Source organism: Quercus suber, unplaced genomic scaffold (genome assembly GCF_002906115.3).
Source record: "Quercus suber isolate HL8 unplaced genomic scaffold, Cork oak 2.0 scaffold_384, whole genome shotgun sequence".
Classification (NCBI taxonomy): domain Eukaryota; kingdom Viridiplantae; phylum Streptophyta; class Magnoliopsida; order Fagales; family Fagaceae; genus Quercus; species Quercus suber.
The window spans coordinates 48984-68077 of NW_027069836.1; the positions used below are offsets into that span (position 1 = coordinate 48984).

General features: G+C 33.2%; 1 protein-coding gene across 1 annotated transcript; it reads left to right on the forward strand.

Annotated features, from left to right (window-relative positions):
• Positions 1 to 498: 498 nt before the first annotated feature.
• On the forward strand, positions 499 to 10726 carry LOC112025505 (tryptophan--tRNA ligase, cytoplasmic). Its single transcript, XM_065760858.1, is given in 15 exon segments — positions 499 to 673; positions 1928 to 2178; positions 2327 to 2446; positions 2768 to 2877; positions 2880 to 2903; positions 2906 to 2951; positions 3358 to 3468; positions 3908 to 4001; positions 5917 to 6009; position 7170; positions 8367 to 8446; positions 9237 to 9308; positions 9800 to 9868; positions 10182 to 10292; positions 10471 to 10726. Coding segments are annotated over 14 exon segments (1230 nt in total). The 5' UTR covers positions 499 to 673; positions 1928 to 1930; the 3' UTR covers positions 10522 to 10726.
• The last annotated feature ends 8368 nt before the right edge of the window (positions 10727 to 19094 follow it).

Consider the following 19094-nt stretch of genomic DNA (forward strand, 5'->3'; position numbering starts at 1 on the left):
TAATTAATTGGAATAAAATTGTGTTAAGTTGTTTTTATAAAAAAATAAAAAATAAAAAATAAAAAATTTTGCTAAGGGGTTGGACCACACAGTTCTTGCCACCGGTTCATGCGGTCCTACCCCAGTTTTAGGGGTTCACATAATTAACTAAAAATACAATTCTTTAGGCTTAAAAATTGGTTTTCATCATAGTTCTCGATTTTCACGGTCTAACCTCTCGGTTCGGTCCGGTTTTGAAAACTATGACGGTGACGGGGTTGTGTGTGAGGTGGAAAATGGTTTACACCTCCCGAGGTAAAGTTTTACCAATAATTTCGGTGGAACCAAATATCTAAAATTGGGAAGAATATTTCCCGGAAAATAATTTCATCAAAACAAAACGATTGAGATTTCACTTTGCTCAATAAAATCCTTTTGTTAAACACTGTTGGTAGTAACTTTACTTTTAACAAGTTTAAAACGCACCGTTTAAGCCCAATTATTTTATTATTTTATTTTTAAAATTCCTTTCTTTCTCACAAAATAAAATTACAAAACGGCACCCAACTTCCCCACTAACATAGAGGCACCTATCACCGCCGTCGACCAGAAGAGCCCAACCCATCACCGCCGTCGCAGAGCCACCGGCGCCGTATTCCTCCTCCTACGCCGGCGTCTGAGTCCTCTTTTGCAGGTCTTGCTTCCTAATCTGCTTTGATGTTATGAAAAAACTTGGGTGGTAGTGCTGTTTTTGTTTGAATCGAGCTGCCCAAAATATATCATGGTTTGATTTTTTAGATATGATTTGATGTTTCTTGACTTGGGTATGGTTTGATTTTTTGAGTTTGGGTTATTGTCTTGCAACGAGAAGCAATGCTTTTAGCTTTTGGAGTCATACTATATTATTATATAAAGCTTATTTTGTCATTAATGAAAATTCTGGGCCTATGTTTAGCTTTGTGTAGTTTATGTGCTATTTTTTTTTTTTTTAATCATGAACAGTGTGGATATTGCAGATTTTGATTTGTTTTCATTACTAACAAACCTTCATTACATGCATAAACACCATTACATACCTGAGTAATGCTACAGACATATCAATTTTACAATATCTTTCAGAACAGTTGAGTTGGCAAGGTTTTACTAGTTCTCTTCTGGGTTCATAACGGACATCACTTTTTTACCTTGGTAGTTGTGAGTTTTTTCTTTTTATTTTATTTTTTTGTGTGTCTAAAGACTTATTGTTACATATCCTTGAGACAGTTTGCTTTACCATTTTAAATACAGCTCATTACATAAATGAGCAAGAACAATTACATATCCTTGCATCCTGTACGGAGTTCACTTAACTATAAGTATACAACTCAATACATTATCTCAGGTCACTCAAATAGGAAAATACAATTTTGAGTACACTTTTCAGCATTTGAACATATAACCATTACAAACAGAATTGCTGTCTTTGCTTAACTGGTCAGCATTTCTCCTAAGTTGATGATCCTTTTTTTTTTTCTGTGATCTTTTTTGCAACTCCAGTTCTTTTGGAGCATACCCAAAATTTTACATTTCCAACCTAATTTATGGCCATTAAGCTGTTTCAAAACAAATCCAAAATCAGATACAGTTGAATGTTTCAGGTCACAAAAACTTCAAGAGTTTAAACTAAGAACATGACAGTGTATAGTTTTGTACAAATGCAACTTAAGTTACACAAAATTGGGATGGAAAATCAGTTTTTGTGAAATGAAATGAGCAGTAAATAACTCAATCTGCTACACAGCTAAAAAGCCTTTGAATTAAAACACAACCAAAGAATACTGATTCTTAACTGGCGACCATACTATTGACCCAAAACCTATTTAATTATTTATGATGTAATCATCCAGCCCCCCTAGACCTTTGATAGTGATTCTTAAATTTTCACTCATGGTTTTCTTTGGTAGAGTAGTAGATGGATAGCAAAGCAGCAGAGAGAGGAGCATCAGAAAATGAAAAGGAAACTCCACAAGAACAAGAGCAAGAGCAAGTGGTGAATCCATGGGAAGTGGCGGCCAAGGACGGTGGCAAGATCGACTATGACAAGCTCATTGATAAGTTTGGCTGTCAAAGGCTTGACCCATCCCTCATTGACCGCGTTGAGCGTCTCACCTCTCGACGTGCCCACGTGTTTCTCCGTCGTGGCGTCTTCTTTGCCCACCGGTACCTTATCACCCAATTTTTTTTTCATTGGTGAAATTTTAGTAAACAACATTTAATGAATTACCTTACCACCCAGTTCTAACTTTAATGTTTGTAAATAAACATATGTATAGAGGGTACAATTGAAATTTTGATGATTGGATTACAGGGACTTCAATGAGATACTGGATGCATATGAGAGGGGAGAGAAGTTTTATCTATACACGGGAAGAGGTCCCTCTTCAGAAGCTTTGCACTTAGGGCATTTGATTCCCTTCATGTTCACTCAGTATGTTGATTTTCCTTCCTTCTGCTCTGTTTTTTTTCCAAGGAACTATAAAAATGCTACTTATAAATAATAATTTATTATTAAAAAAAAAAAAAAAAACAACAACAACAAAAGTTTGACTGCTTCTACTGCAGTTTGGTTATTAACAATTGAAGGTAAAAGGAAAGAATAATTTACTGCCAAGTTTTTACTTGTTTAGGCATGTAAAATGATGTAAATATATGGATTTTTATATCTTGTAGAGCTGATCAACCAAATCATAATTGTTGTTATGTGTATTAAGAAATTTTTATCTGTCTGTGTGCGTGACTTTGGCTGCAGATATTTGCAAGAGGCCTTTAAGGTTCCTCTTGTTATACAACTAACTGATGATGAGAAGTTCTTGTGGAAAAATCTGACGGTGGAGGAGAGCAGGAGGCTAGCCAGGGAGAACCCAAGGACATCATTGCTTGCGGTTTTGAATCAGGAGAACCTTCATCTTCTCTGATTTTGATTATGTTGGAGGGTGAGTAATTATAATTGTAAGTTTGACCTTGAAAAAAGAAAACATTAGATTAGCACGATGGACCTCATGACACAATGAACAATTTTTGTTTTTGACAAGCTTACACATCTTTCTGCTGTTTAAGTGCTCCACCAATGTTAAAAGTATGCATCGAAAACCTTAAAATTATGTAATAAAATTTGGCTGAGCTTTAGATTTTGAGAAATTAATTATATTTTTTATGGTCATTATTCTTGAAGCGATATTTTAAATTTTCAATTTATATTAGTCCTGCATTTGTTATACATGCACTTGAAACCTCAAGTATGCATTTCAAAGCTAGTGAGGGAAAAATCTTTCTCATGCTGTTACATGCATAGTTAGAACTTAGAATCCTCAGACTGGTTTTTTTTTTTTTTTTGTGCAGTGCATTCTATAGGAACATGGTGGAAATTTCAAAGCGTGTAACATGTAATCAGGTTGTAGGGATTTTTGGTTTCATTGGTGAAGATCATATTGGAAAATATAGTTTTCCACCGTACAGGTAATAGACCTTTGCTGCTTTGTTTACATAAAACATGTGAATGGTATGTGCATGTTGTTGACTATTATATTTCACCTCATTACTTTGTTGTGAGTTTCAGAAACAGTTTATAATTTAAATCTTTAGCCCCTGAAATGTCTATATGTTGTAGTTGTATAGCTGTCCATTCACCGTATAATGCCTTTGTGGTTAACTCAGGGGGGGGGGGGTGGAGGAAGAACTTGGCATAATTTTGGAACATCAGCAGTTGCTTATGCTATTTTTATTTGTTGTTATATCACATAAGCAAATATACAACATAATAAAGGATTTACCAAAAACTTTTGCAACAGTTATTGTCATTGGTTGTTAGATTTCTGTTTGACACTATGATGGCTGGTTAAGATACCATTGGAATATCCATGAAAGTGATACAACGTGCTTCATTTGTGTAAATGCAGGCAGCTCCCTCATTTCCCAGTTCATTTCCGCACCTATTTTCTAGCGAGGACAATCTCCGTTGCTTAATTCCTTGTGCAATTGACCAGGTTGACTCCTATCATAGTTTAGTATTTTTCATTTTCAGTCTAACTTTGCATTTAGTTCATTTCAAGCTTATGAAAATATTTTGTGCTTCATATGAGAGTTATTTAGAGCCATACATCTAATGTTTGTAATATGTACTTTGGTATTCAAAAATTGAAGTTGACCTTCAGTAATGCAAGATTTATGTTGGTATCCTACAAATGTTAAGGTTGACTCCAACAGCTTTCTTCATCTTTTTATTATGTGAAAACTGAGAAAAAAATATGTAAGGGAAGGAGTTGTTCTGGCTAAATGTACAGTATAACCACACTGCAAAGCATATGACAGTTTCTTTCAGATGATGGTAATTACTCTGCATCACTCTCTGAAGATGTTGCACAGTTAGGTTTGATATTCTTTTGGTCTGATAGACTGATATTGATAAGTATAAACCAACTGTAGATTTTATTCAGAAGTTAGCGTGTTGAAAAACTGTATCTGTGAAGTTGTGATTCAATATTTTAGTTGTTAAACAATCCTTTTTTATTAAAAAAAAAATTACATAAGTAATAGCAATTTTTTTGAAAAGGAAGTGGAGAATCCCTAGTACATGGGAGATGTGCAAGAGGTTGTCTAGAGATTACAATCTAAAGTTTAAATGATCAAAAAACTATAAAAAGAATATTGTTTCCCCTTTTTTGAATAGAAAATTGAGTAAGAGATATCTTGCCTATGATATTTATGAAGTACTTAAGAGTTGGAGTGTTATATTTCTTTCTATTAGTAGAATTTTTGGAGGGATAAAAATCTAAGGAACTACAAATGATGGATAGAAATATTTTATTAATGGTCGTAGAAAATTATTATTAGACCTTGATAATTTGGTTTCTGTCTTTAAATGTTAAAGTAGATTTTGTCACAAATAAGTTTGTAATATAAGAAAAATTTATTGATAAAAGGAGAGAACTAAGCATATAGTAAGTTTACAAGAGAAACCTCTAAAGAATTACAATCAGAGGTATTTAATGAAATTTACATGAGAAGCATAAGTAACAGTCCCAAATGCAGTATCATAAGATTTCAGCTTAAGATAGGCATCCCAACTCTAGTAAAAGTTCAATTATTTCTATCTTGTCATAGCATCCAAATAAGGCAATGGGTGGTATCATTCCATGTAAATTTTTGCTTTTATGCCACCCAAATAATCCTTCCTAATAAAAATACTCACAAATTACTTTGAAGTAACAAGTGCTACACTACATTTATAATTTAGTATTAATCCACCAAGATTATGTTCCTTTTGTTAAGATTATCATTCCACATAAAGTTTTGCTTTTATGCCACCCAACCCAAATAATCCTTCCTAACAAAAATACACACAAAATACTTTGAAGTAACAAGTGCTTCAGTACATTTATAAATTTAGTATTAATCCACCAAGATTATGTTCCTTTTGTTAAGATTATCAACAGCAAGAATCCTTCCCAAAGAGAATCTACTGCCTATAATTGCCAATAATGAAATGTGTGAATAAACCTGAGATCCTAAAACATGTCTTTTTATCCTTTGAGAAATCCAAACAGGAATGCACGAAGTATCTTTATCCTCGTCAATAAAAAATAAACAAAGATAACTCTTTTAGAAACGCTTGTAAATTTGCAATTTAAATAAAATAATAGAGTTTATTGGAATCTTGATGATGCACTTTTATGCGATCTATGTCTGTGATAATTTAGTAAGGTTAATACAAGAATCTTATTGTTTTCCTCAATTCAATTGTCTCATACATGTCATATGATTATGATTGTTTTGTTCTCTTTATTTTGTTGTGAGGGCTTGATATTTTTACAGTTTTAAGATAATTCTATATATTTTTACACATTATGTGTGCATCTGTTTTCTGTTCTTATGGTATGCTTTCTTTGTTGTGTTGTTCAGGACCCTTATTTTAGAATGACACGAGACGTTGCACCTCGAATCGGATATCACAAGCCTGCATTGATTGAGTCATTATTCTTCCCTGCCCTGCAGGTATTCGTATGATTTGGCATAGAACCAATTGTGTGCTAAAGATTATAGGAGGGACAATTTTGATGATTTCAATGCTAAATCAATTGTTTGTCGATGCTGATGGATGTTTTGAGATTCTATCACAAAGATACATGAATCATATATAAATTTGGTGTCTTTTTTTTTTAAAGTGTTAATTAACTCTTGCACCTGCCTAGATATATGATATTGTTGAACATACAGTGATAATTAATATATGGGCCAATCAAGCACAAAAACCATTTGTGAATTGTAGCAATTAGGGGTGTTCGCGGTGCGGTTTTAGGCCATTTTTAGCACCGCACTTTGCGGTGCGGTTTAGCCAAAATCATAACTGCACCGCACCTCATTTTTGCGGCCACATGTGCGGTGCGGTGCGGTTTATAGTTTAACCAAAACCATAACCGCACCGCACCTCATTTTTGCGGTTGCATGTGCGGTGCAGTGCGGTGCGGTGTATGCGGTGCAGTGCGGTGCGGTGTATAAAAATTCACATGCTATATAAAAATTTAATATATATATCACCATAAAATTCAAAATGCATCAATAATATCACTATCTCAAATTCTCAGGTATACAACAAACATGTAATGAAGTCAAGTACTTTGAATAAGGTAGAGTGGCAAGCAACTTAAATGTTTTAACTATCAAAATCTAATGCTCTTTAGTCCTCGCTTTAGATCAAGAATATGAAGTAAAGAGTTTATGTGAAACACCAGGTACAAAGCAAAAATGATTTACCCATACTCAAGGCAATTCTAGTCATGCCTACTAATTTCAAGTTTCAATTATCAAATCCATAATGTAAACAAGTCTAAAGCAAAGCATGAAATGAATTACAAATCCAAAACAAGTATTAATTGTAAACCCAACAAGAAATTGTTTAAATGATACGGCTAATAGGAAGTTCCAAGTGCCATATACCAATGGCAACACAACAATCAATAAAAAAATAATATAATTAACAAAGAAAAACTTTAGCAATAGAACAATGAGATACGGCTAATAGTCTGGTGCAATGGCAGTGAATTGAACAAAGAAAAACTTGAATTGAACACATGAATACCTCAATAATAGAAGCAACTGGTACAACAGTGAGTAGTTTAGGATAGTAGGACTCTAGGTTGAAGTATGGCGGCTAGGGTATTAAATTATTAATGTATTGATCTTTTGTCCTTATTATATATATATATATATAATATTAAATAAATAAATATATTAATATATATATATATATATATAGGGTGGGTGCGGTGCGGTTTGTGCGGTTTTTATATTATAAAACCGCAAACCGCACTGCATCATGCGGTGCGGTGCACTATTACTTGCAGTGCGGTGCGGTTTTGCCATTTTGCGGGCGGTTTTGGTGTGGTTTTTGCGGTTTGTGTGGTTTGTGTGGTTTTGGTGAACACCCCTAGTAGCAATGATTGTGTAATAAACTCCTAACTCTTTTGGTGGTTAATTCTATAGTAAATGGGAATATGGCCAATCAGTTTTTGTGAGACAACCGAACAGACACTTAGTTTGTTGAGGCTTCTTTATAATACGTGGGTGTAGAGCTATCAGGAGGAAAATTTCAGAGTTCTACAATGAGTTATTTCCGATAATCAACAAAGGGCTAATTGTGTTGGGACCACAAGCCAACCCCCTTAAGTATTTAAGCTAAAAAGGCGTCTTTACTTGATCACACATGCATTTGTAATTGATGGGATGATTGTAATGTAAAACTTGAAGGTGAGTGTGATTATCTTGGAACGTGTAGGGCTAAAAATTTGATGATGGGCTAATGAGCTCCAGTTCAAATGGCATCTTCTCTTCCCTTGTAAGAGTAAGGTGGGGGGTGAGTTCATGGGTTTAAAACCCATCGAGTGCACGTCTTACTTCACCAACAAAAAAATGATGACTGGATTTGTTTGTTCATTTGCTGTCCTCTTCAAGATGGCATGAAGCATTCAGTATGAACCATAACATTCGAATTTTTTGAGAATTTATGATCTCATTGTAAGGGTTTTCTTGATTGCCTTTCTAGTAATATGTGTTTGAGACTATTAGCCTATTCAATAACTTTTTATCAAATTATCACAAAGCAATCCATCTTTTTCAGGTTTATTGATTTTGTACTGAAAATTATATGTTTTCAAATATTGTAACTATGCAATATTTGAAGATCAGAAGACAATGATTTCTAGCAATAGATCTATTACTAGAATCTAGTTTCTTACATCTAAGCATGGTTTCTATTTCACCCTGATTAAGGTCTCTGCCTCTGTCTGCTTCATACTGCTCATGATTGATTTCTAAATCATCTCTCATTGTTTCTGGAAACTGGATAAATGCAGGGGAGACAGGAAAAATGTCAGCTAGTGATCCAAATTCTGCCATATATGTCACTGATTCTGAAAAAGTCATAAAGAATAAGGTTAGCATCTGAAAATCATTGTTGCCTGGTTTAAATATGACCATCAATATATGGACATACCATGATGAACATCAAATGCATATGCCAATGTCTTATCTGTAATTGGAGGTTCAAGAAAAAAAATTTGGAGAAGATAAATAATTTCTTGGAAGTGTGAGTATTTGCATATATGTGTGTTGTTGTTTTGGCAATATCCTGTTATGGTTATCATGGACTTTGTACTAATGTTGACATGTGGCGTTGAGGACTAATTGTTGATGCAAATAAGTATCTTTTCATAATGAATATTTCTACAGTTGTTAACATAGATAAGGATAATACCTGCCTAACTACATTTTATGCACCAGATAAGACACATGTCTTAAACATAGTCCTGTAATAAGGAGTGTAAGGCTTCTTTTTCTTTTCTTAGTCTATTGAATGTTAGATTGGAATTCTTAGTTGAACCTCTTATATACACCATGTATGTGCGGAATCTCTTTTTTTTTTCCTCATAAAATTTCTTGTTATCTATCCTCCACAACAACCCCCACCCCGCCCCCCCCCCAAAAAAAAAAAAAAAAAAAAGAAGGAAATTTCTTTTTTTAATATCTGCACATATTGTTTATAGATCTGCACATATGTCATTAGTTTTTTTTTTTTTTATATCAATGTTATTTACTGTAACATGACCTCCCCCACCCCCCCCAAAAAAAAAAGGAAGGAAATTTGCTTTTTTAATATCTGCACATATGTCATTAGTTTTTTTTAATATCAATGTTATTTACTGTAACATGCTTTATATCTATAGATAAACAAATATGCATTCTCTGGTGGTCAAGATTCAATAGAGAAACACCGTCAACTTGGAGCAAATCTTGAGGTACTACGTTTCTTGTTCATTCCTTTTGCTGATGTATGTGAAGGAAATTTGCTTTGAAGGTCACGCAAACCATTATGCTTGACATATAGTTTCTGAAAGATTTTTCCGTTATAGTTCATGGATTACATGCTATAAGTGTTCCGTTCTTACCTTTTTTTCCCAAATTAGCAGAATTTAGGCATTTTTATCATTTATTTTATCTAGGGAAAGCTATATGGCAATTCTGCTAATCTTTTAGTGCGCAAGCATGATATTATAGCGGTCAATGCTGAATTTAATTTCTTATGTTAGAATTCTTTGTGAGTATGTTCCTTCTAGTGCACAACCAGACGTGCAATTCCTCCATCTAGCTTTCTTGCTTGGATGAGATGTACCCTTGATATTGATACTGTAATTCTTGCCGATTTGGCAGTGAAGTCATGAATGATGTTTCTTCTCAAAAAAAAAAAAAAAAGTAACAGAGGATTTTATTTCTTTTGGTCATTATCCAGGTTGATATACCAATTAAGTACTTAAGTTTTTTCCTAGAGGATGATGCCGAGCTTGAACACACTAAAAAGGTCAGGTTGCTCTTTCTAGTTGATTACAAATTATTTTAATGAATTTTTTTTTTTTTTTTTTTTTTTTGCTGTTTTATACAAGTACCTGCATCTTTGAATCATTTCTAAACTACACAAACTACTTCTTTGCTTAGGGCCCATTTGGATTGAGGGGGGCAAGAGGAGGAGTGGAAAGGAGTAGAGTAGAGTTGGCTGAAAATAAGCTAATTTTGGGTCAAATCTACTCTACTTTACTCTACTCCCCCTCCTTCCCCTTCAATCCAAACAGACCATTAGGTTATTTTTGAAGAATAAATGTGTTGCCCTTTTACAGGAGTATGGTTCTGGACGCATGCTTACGGGTGAGGTAAAGCAGCGGCTTATTGAAGTTTTGACTAAACTGGTAGAAAGACATCGTAGGGCTCGAGCTGCTGTGACTGATGAGGTGAGCTCTCTCCATTGTGTGATAAATTGATGCTTTAATGTTATGTGCTTGATATAGACGTTTCTTCTTGTGGGTTATACTTATATGTAAATAGATTGTGAGGCTCTAAAGGTGGATGTGACTATACATCTCAATTTGTAGGTTATATTGATCATTTTCTTTCCTTTTCTTCTTTCAGATGGTGGATGCTTTTATGGCAGTGAGACCTCTTCCCAATATGTTCAACTAATTTTGAGATGTTGAACCAGTCAATACTGATCTCTCCAAGATTTTGTCACAAAAATTCTTCTTTTCCTGGGATATCATTCATTTCTCAACTTAAAGGTTCTTAAATTTCATCGGTTTCACAGCAAGTGTATCAACTTTGTTAAACAAATTTCAACGACCAATATATAGTACAAAATTAATTAAATACCCTTAAAACTTTTATTAAACTGTCTTTCAAGGCCATCTTTTTAAGTTTTAGGGGCTGACTTTTTAACATTTGGTTGTCAATTTTAGAAAAATTAGTCATGAATTTTGCACATCTAGCTATTGTGTTGATCATTTTTCAGCTTTTCTCTTCACGTTTTTTTGAGTAGTTTTTGTACGTTTTGATTTTCAACCAAGTCTTTGTTGACGCATGGGAGTTGATTAAATTCATTATTCTTTGAGTGTGATTTCTTGTCTTCTATTTAGTTGAGCAACCATTTTGAATTGATTTTTCATAATTTAATTGCAAGGATGAGAGAGAGAGCTTGTAGCCCAATATAATATTTGTACAAAGCTTTTCACTAGAAAACTTTTTTTTTTTTTTTTTGGTTAAGAGGGATTTTATTAAACTTAGAAAGCCATGAAAGGCAAAGTATTGGCTATACGCCTTACATAATACAGACCAGTGGCATCATCATTAACAAAAGCTACAATATCAGGGGTAGGGGGATAAAACAAAATAACAAAATCTTCTTGTTGCATACATCCCTTCTTTGCCAGTCCATCAGCTGCCTTGTTAGCTTCCCGATAGGTGTGATTCACCCTAGTTTGTTGGAACTTGCTGAGAAGGTATCTACAATCATTCAAGAGAGAGGAATAGTCCCTATTAGTGACTGAAGTAGACAGAACCAGGTCTACCACCACTTTTGCATCAAGTTCAACTTCCAGGCAAACAACTCCCAACTGTAATGCAAGCTGTAGCCCATCCCGTAATGCCCAAAACTCAGCAATAACACTTGTAGTGAATCCTATATTACGAGCGTAACCTCTAATCCAGGCACCTCTATGATCCCGAATTAACCCTCCACCCCCTGCTCTCCCCGGGTTACCCAATGAAGCTCCATCTGAATTTAACTTACACCATCCTTCCATTGGTCTATTCCATTTGACGTGGGAATACCTTACTTGTATGGTTCTAAATGATTTCCCCACACAGTACACGTATTCAATGGCTTGCTTCAAACAAGAGTCATGAAGTAACGGGTTTAGAGTAGTGTTATCAGACACAACCCTGTTCCTATGTTTCCAGAGTGACCAAACAGCAAAGGTGAACACAGTCTTCCACGGACATCCTTTCACCTTGATCAATGAGTTGCACACACAATTGGTTTCAATCCATTTAAGAATATCAAAACTGAAGGTGGATTTCAAATCAGGTAGCACACCAATTTTCCTCCAAAAGGTCGCAGCAAAGGGGCAATCCCTTAACACATGAATTATAGTTTCAGCATCAGAGTTGCAGAGAGGGCACACGGCTTCACATTCAATTCCTCTCGATGCAATTACGTCCCTAACTGGAACACTATTATGATGACACAGCCAGAGAAAGTGACAAATCCTTGGTAGTGTGTCGATTTTCCAGATCCAACTCCCTTTGAAACCACTACTGTGCACTTCCTCAGGTCTCGCCAAATTGTACGCTGATGCCATAGTAAACTCCCCATCCTTTGAGGCTTTCCAATTCAAAGTGTCCCCTTTCACCCCATATAGCTGAATGGGCGTGGCAAGGATTCTTCCTTTTATACACGACGGCAAATCAAAAGAAATGGCATTCCACTGCCATTCACCTCCTTGTCTCATCTCTTCAATCGTGATTTCTTGCTCTATCTGGCGGAGTGGTCCCTGAATTAGCTCTCTAACTGATTTACCCTTTACCCAATTATCATACCAGAATTTTAGCTTGGAGTTACTCCCTACATTCCATCCTATTCCCTTCATAAAAACCGGGAATCCTTGTTTGATTGCTTTCCAGTTAACAGAACAAGGAAGTTTGTCCGGGTCCCTAGCATTTCTTCGAGCTTGGGTGCAATACTTGTTCAGTAAAATCTTCGCCCATAGGGAGTCACGTTCATGATACATTCTCCAGTTTAACTTAGCTAGAAGTGCTATATTCTTTGCCTTTGCTGCCTGAATGCCAAGTCCTCCTTCCTCTTTGGTTTTGATAATTTTACTCCACCCCACCATATGCATCTTCTTTTTTTCTTGCGTGGTGCCCCATAGAAAATCCCTACTGATCTTGTCAAGCTTTTCACACAGATGGGAGGGAAGGGCAGCACCTTGCATTACATAGTTCGGGGTGGCGGACAAGACAGATTTAACTAAAACTGTCCTTCCAGCAAAAGATAGAAGCTGGGCTTTCCAACCAGCCAGCTTGTTAATGACCCTTTCAGCAACAAATTTAAACTGATTCCGATCTGAACCCTTATGCTTCAAAGGAAATCCCAGGTATTTTCCCAAGTTGTTGGTGGCTTGGATGTTTAAATTTTCACAAATCTTGGATTTTAGACCAACTTCCACATTATGAGAGAAGTAGATCCGAGACTTAGTTGAGCTGACTTTCTGCCCAGACTCATTGCAAAACATATCCAGCACCTCCTTTATGGCTTCACTCCCTTCCTCATTAGCCTTTGCAAACAATAATAAATCGTCCGCAAAAAATAGGTGTGATATCTCTAAATTTCCTCTGGAAGCCTTAATAGGGGCCCAATCCCCTTCAATGCATTCCTTATCAACGAGGCTTCCAAGGTACTCCATGCAAAAAATAAACAAGTAAGGGGACAACGGATCTCCCTGTCGGATGCCCCTTGAGGGTTGGAAGGAGTCCATCATGCTTCCATTAAATAGGATAGAGATACTTGTTGATGAGACACAGCTCATTATAAGAGATATCAGCTTGCTAGGAAAATGATAAGCTTGGAGGACTTTATGTATAAAGTTCCATTCAAGCCGATCATAGGCTTTCTCCAAATCCACTTTGATCGCCATGTACCCCTCTGTCCCCCTTTTGTTATCAATGGAGTGGATCAACTCTTGTGCAATTATAATATTGTCCAGACCTCTCCTGCCTGGAACAAATGCAGCCTGAACCGGAGAGACAAGTTTGTTGAGAAAAGGACAAATCCTGCCCACAATAATCTTAGAAACAACCTTATACACAGAGTTGCACAGGCTGATGGGTCTGTAGCTTCCAAATGTCTCTGGATGCTGACACTTAGGAATAAGCGAGATTAAAGTTCTATTCAAGTAGTTAGGCATAGACCCTGAAGCAAAAATCCTCTTAATCTCCATACACACAGAGTCTTTGACATCATGCCAGAAATATTGAAAAAAGCCTGCAATCACTAGAAAACTTGGACCCAATGTATAATGGTTCCCTTAAAATAATTTTTATAACAGAGAAAAAAATCAAAAACAAAATTATTCAACCTATGTTCTGCCGGCCTTATTTTAGTCTATAATAACATATAATAAAAAAAAAAAATTAAATTGAATAACAATATCGTAACTATATAGAAACGTATGAAATCATTTCACCTAAAATCTTCTACAATCTTGTGAATACATTATTTGATTACGTTTGCGCATATTTTTCTTTTAAATTATTTTAAGCTGATAGTGCATGTTTGTTACCATATTTTTAATCATTGTAAGTACCGTGACTTAATTATCAAATACTAGTGACAGATGGGTTAAGTGTTTAATATTGAATTTGAGGATGTAGCGGGTCAAAGATTATATTAAAATTTCCTTCGGCTCACTAAACAAAAAACAAAACAAAAAATCCATTATGTAATTAATATTAACAGATAAGTTTTGTCCTTACCCAAGGGGAAAAATAGGTATTATCACACTCTATGATGCATCTCTAAAGCAATTAAACATTTAAATTCTAACCAAAAGAATTCTAAAAGAAACAAAGAGGATTTTTCAGTCCAGTTTGAGTGTCTACCGTATTATAAATCTTTCAAAAATTCTCTTCCTTCTATCCCTGTATGTGTGTTTATCCATCCTTAAAATAATTTTTTTTAAAAAAAGAGGCTTTTTCCCCCCTGCTTGCATAGAAAGAAAAAATATTGCCAAGCCTGAAACAATATGGAGCTTTCAAAGTTGCAACTGTTTCATTAAAATTAAGACTCTAAATTAACTTAAAGTGAAATTCTTAAAGTCTTTAAAATTTATTATATTATATTGATTGAGTTTGAAAAACTAATTAGTCTAAATTAACAAAGTTTAGCATTAACTCTACAAACTAATTATTCCCACATCCAGTTTCCGATGTAGAAGCCATGGCTGCTGTGCGAGCTGTCAATTTTGCTCTAGATCGCCTTACATCGGTTATTATTGAGGGTGACTTAGTGATAATTATCTAAGCACTTTGCAACGAAGATGAATCATTCTTTTCCTATGGTCATGTTATTGCCAATGCCAAATTCTATTTAGTTTTTTTTTTCTTCTTTTCAATTTTCACATATCCATAGACAGGGAAATACCATTGCTCATAAGCTTGTTTAATATGTTAGCAATATTTAGGTGTGAATAGAGGATGTTTCACCATGCATCAACTTTGTTATCCTAGCTTATTTTAGTTAGGTTTTCTTTTATCCAATAAAATGGGGCTGATTTTATTCTTAAAAAAAATGTAGTAATAGCTAATATATGCTTATAACTTTTAGTATTGTTAATGTGATAAAATCTAACCCACTTATTTAATAATGTGCGGTAAGAATATAAAACATTGATGATCCCTTTATGGTATATGGATTGACAGATTGTACTCATTTCTTGTTTAGATTTTGCCATATAATCAAATATAATAATACTTAATAATTGTTTATAACTTTTAGCATTGTTAATATTTAATGTGATAAAATCTTATCCAGCCATTTAATAATGTATGACATCATTGATGACTCTTTACAATTGCACTCATTTTTATTTTGAATTTACCGCATAATCAAATATAATAATAGTTTTTCTTAGAAGAAAATATTATAATAGTTAAAACTTGTTTATGACTTTTTTTATTTTTTATTTTTAATATTTGAGAAACAAACACATAAGAATATTAAACATGATAATCCTTTATAGTATAAAGAATATACTTAGTTTTTGTTTAGACTTTACCGCATTATCAAAGATAATAATAGTTACTAATTGTTTAATGTTTATGACTTTTACTCTTATTAATGGAAAAGAATGTAATTCACTTATTTTATTAATAATAGTATACGGTAAAAATAGTCAAAGAAGATAATAGTATATGACGAGAATGTTAATCATTATAAGATTATACTTGTTTAATACTTTTAAATGTTGATGATGCACCAAGTTGGGAGTCATGAGCAATACTTTATGTATAAGCTAATTAAAAACCAAAAAACCATTGCGTAAGTAATACCTAATTAAGAGACAAAAATCCGTTTTGGTCATCACAAACCTACCATGCACTAACCGAGGATTATAATATATACTAGTAATAGAGATTATAAAAAATAGGATTTTATTAATATGTACTCTTAAGGCACACATTAACCGAACCTTAAAAAATAATACTAATAATTATTACTTTTACTAATTTCAGAGCATCACGACACGTCACTGTCACCCGATTTGACCTATTTGATATTTTCCATCAATGAACTTGCTATTTCCAAAATCTCCTCTGACTGGAAGTAGCAAAATCCTATTTCTAGAAGAACACACCAACCAGCTCCACCAACTCCCCAAAAAGTGCGTGCCCACCACTCCTTAATCATAAACACAACCCCACACTGTTCCTTTCTTTTGGGATAGCTTCCTCACCATTCAAATTTTCAATTAAAAATATTATAAATCTAAAGATAAAATAATAATAGTGTGCTTGGCAACGTATGCATTGATTATAATTATATGTGGCAATTTTGATAAATTTAATAGGATTTGAATTTATATTGTCCACTCCATTGATTAAGAACTCTCTTTCATCATTTGGATTAACTATTATACTCTTCTCAAAAAAGAAAAGAAAAGAAAAAGAAAAATTAATTATTATACATACTAGCCTCATCACAGGTGCTTTGCTCGTGTAATGAATGGTGGGGCTCTTTTTAATTTTAAGTTTGATGTAATTTTTTAATTTGAATTTATCTATTGTTAGTGAGGTTATACTATAATGAATTTTTAAGAAACTAAAAGTTAGGATTTGAAATGGAGTAAATTGTTCAGTTTAGTGTGTGCTAGTAAAATATATCAAACGTGCGTAATATATATATATATATAGAGAGAGAGAGAGAGAGAGAGAGAGAATTGTTATAGCATTTCTCATATATAAATAGATAGTGTGCTAATTTTTAGGAAAAAAAATTTCTTTGGTAGTTTTTTTTTTTAATTTTGTTGAATTACAATTTTAACCATATTATTTATTTGTTTTCTAAGAATAAAGATTATGTAATTAGATTAGAGGTAATTTTGACATTTGAAAATGCTGGATTAGTGAATGCATTGACAAATTGGGAAATCACTAAGGTGGGATTAATCTCCGATGATAGGCAATTCATGCTAAACTTTGAATTGATTTAATTTCAAATTGTGAGCTTGCAAAGTTTTCCCGCAAAAGGAAGAGCCTCATGTACCGGAAGAGGAGTGTCATTCCTTTTTGCTACCCACTGTATAAACAAACATTTCTCAATAAATCATAGATATTTGTTTTTAATAAAATCAATGCAGTGATTTAAATTATGATGATAAAGTTTAATCCAACCTAAATTATTTTAATGATTAATGTGAGTGTAAACAGTTAATACATAAAGAAGATAACCAATTTTCACATTTATGGATTATAACTCAATTGTTTTTATATAGTATATAATCATAAGTATTAAGTTTTGATATCACATCATTTTAAATCAAAGAAAAAAGATTATGACTTTAAAATGAATAGAAGTTTTGATATCATATCACATAATTTTTATCTTAATTATTAAGTTTTGATATTACATCATTTCACTTTAAATTTTAACGTGTTGGACTCTCGGTTCTCACAATGATGTAAATTCATGTATTAAAATTAAAAAAAATAATCTCTTTGAATTTTGTGTTGAATAACTCATTTGACACCAAAATTAAGAAGAAATTAGAGACACATGACATAAATTTGGATACTAATTGAGGATTATAATTGGATTTTCTCTGAGTTTTGACTTTATATATATCGTTCTATTTTTTCTTCTAAAAAAAAGAACAGTTTTAACGTGTTAGACCCTATGGTTCTCACAGTGATGTAAATTCATGTATTTAAATTAAAAAAATTAACTTCTCATATTTTGTGTTGAATAACTCATTTGGCACTAAAACTAAGAAGAAATTAGGGACACATAGAAAAAATTGGACACTAATTAAGAATTCTGATTAGATTTTCTTTGAACTTTGACTTTATTTATTTATATTTATATATGGAAAATTTTTAAGTTTTAGCGTGTAGGATCTCTCGATTCTTACAATGGTTTAAATTCATGTATTAAAATTTAGGAAAAAATAATTTATCGTATTTTGTATTGAATAACTCATTTAGCACCAAAATTAAAAAGAAATATATGGTACAAAATTGTATACTAATCGAGGATTTTAATTAGATTTTATCTTTGACTATATATATAATTATATATAGTATAAAAAAATCTTATTTCACTTTTTTTTTTCTTTGAACCACGCGCCTTGAGGGAGAGTAAGAGGGTTACACACTTGCATCAAAACACTTTTTGTACCTTTTATTTTTCATTGGGTAAACAAGAAAAAAAAAAAAGTGTTACCCACACACCTCCTACTTATTCACATTGGCATTTTTGGCACCAATATGTTGTTGATGCAGACGTATCAAACCCAAAATTGCAAATTACCAGTTTCAAATTCAGAAAGCCCCAAATCCAATCCCGGCATTCAAAGACAAAGAAAAAGACAACAACCACCACAACAAACACAAACTGTCCAAAAATTCTTCAATTCTCACACAAAATTAAACCTGAAAAGTCCATTCTCCACCATTACTACACACACCCATCAGTCAAGAGTCCCATATCAAACACCATAAACAGAATTAGAGGACCTTTCACTATCACATTTCACACATTAACCAAATATACCAAATTTTTTTCTCACTTTTCACACATCAAAAAACAAAACACAAAAGCAAAAACAAAAGCAAACCCATTTTCCCAATCTATCTCAGATTCACTTTCAGAAAACAAAAAACACAAAAAAAAAAAAAAAATTAATACATAAAGAAGATAACCAATTTTCACATTTATGGATTATAACTCAATTGTTTTTATATAGTATATAATCATAAGTATTAAGTTTTGATATCACATCATTTTAAATCAAAGAAAAAAGATTATGACTTTAAAATGAATAAAAGTTTTGATATCATATCACATAATTTTTATCTTAATTATTAAGTTTTGATATTACATCATTTCACTTTAAATTTTAACGTGTTGGACTCTCGGTTCTCACAATGATGTAAATTCATGTATTAAAATTAAAAAAAATAATCTCTTTGAATTTTGGGTTGAA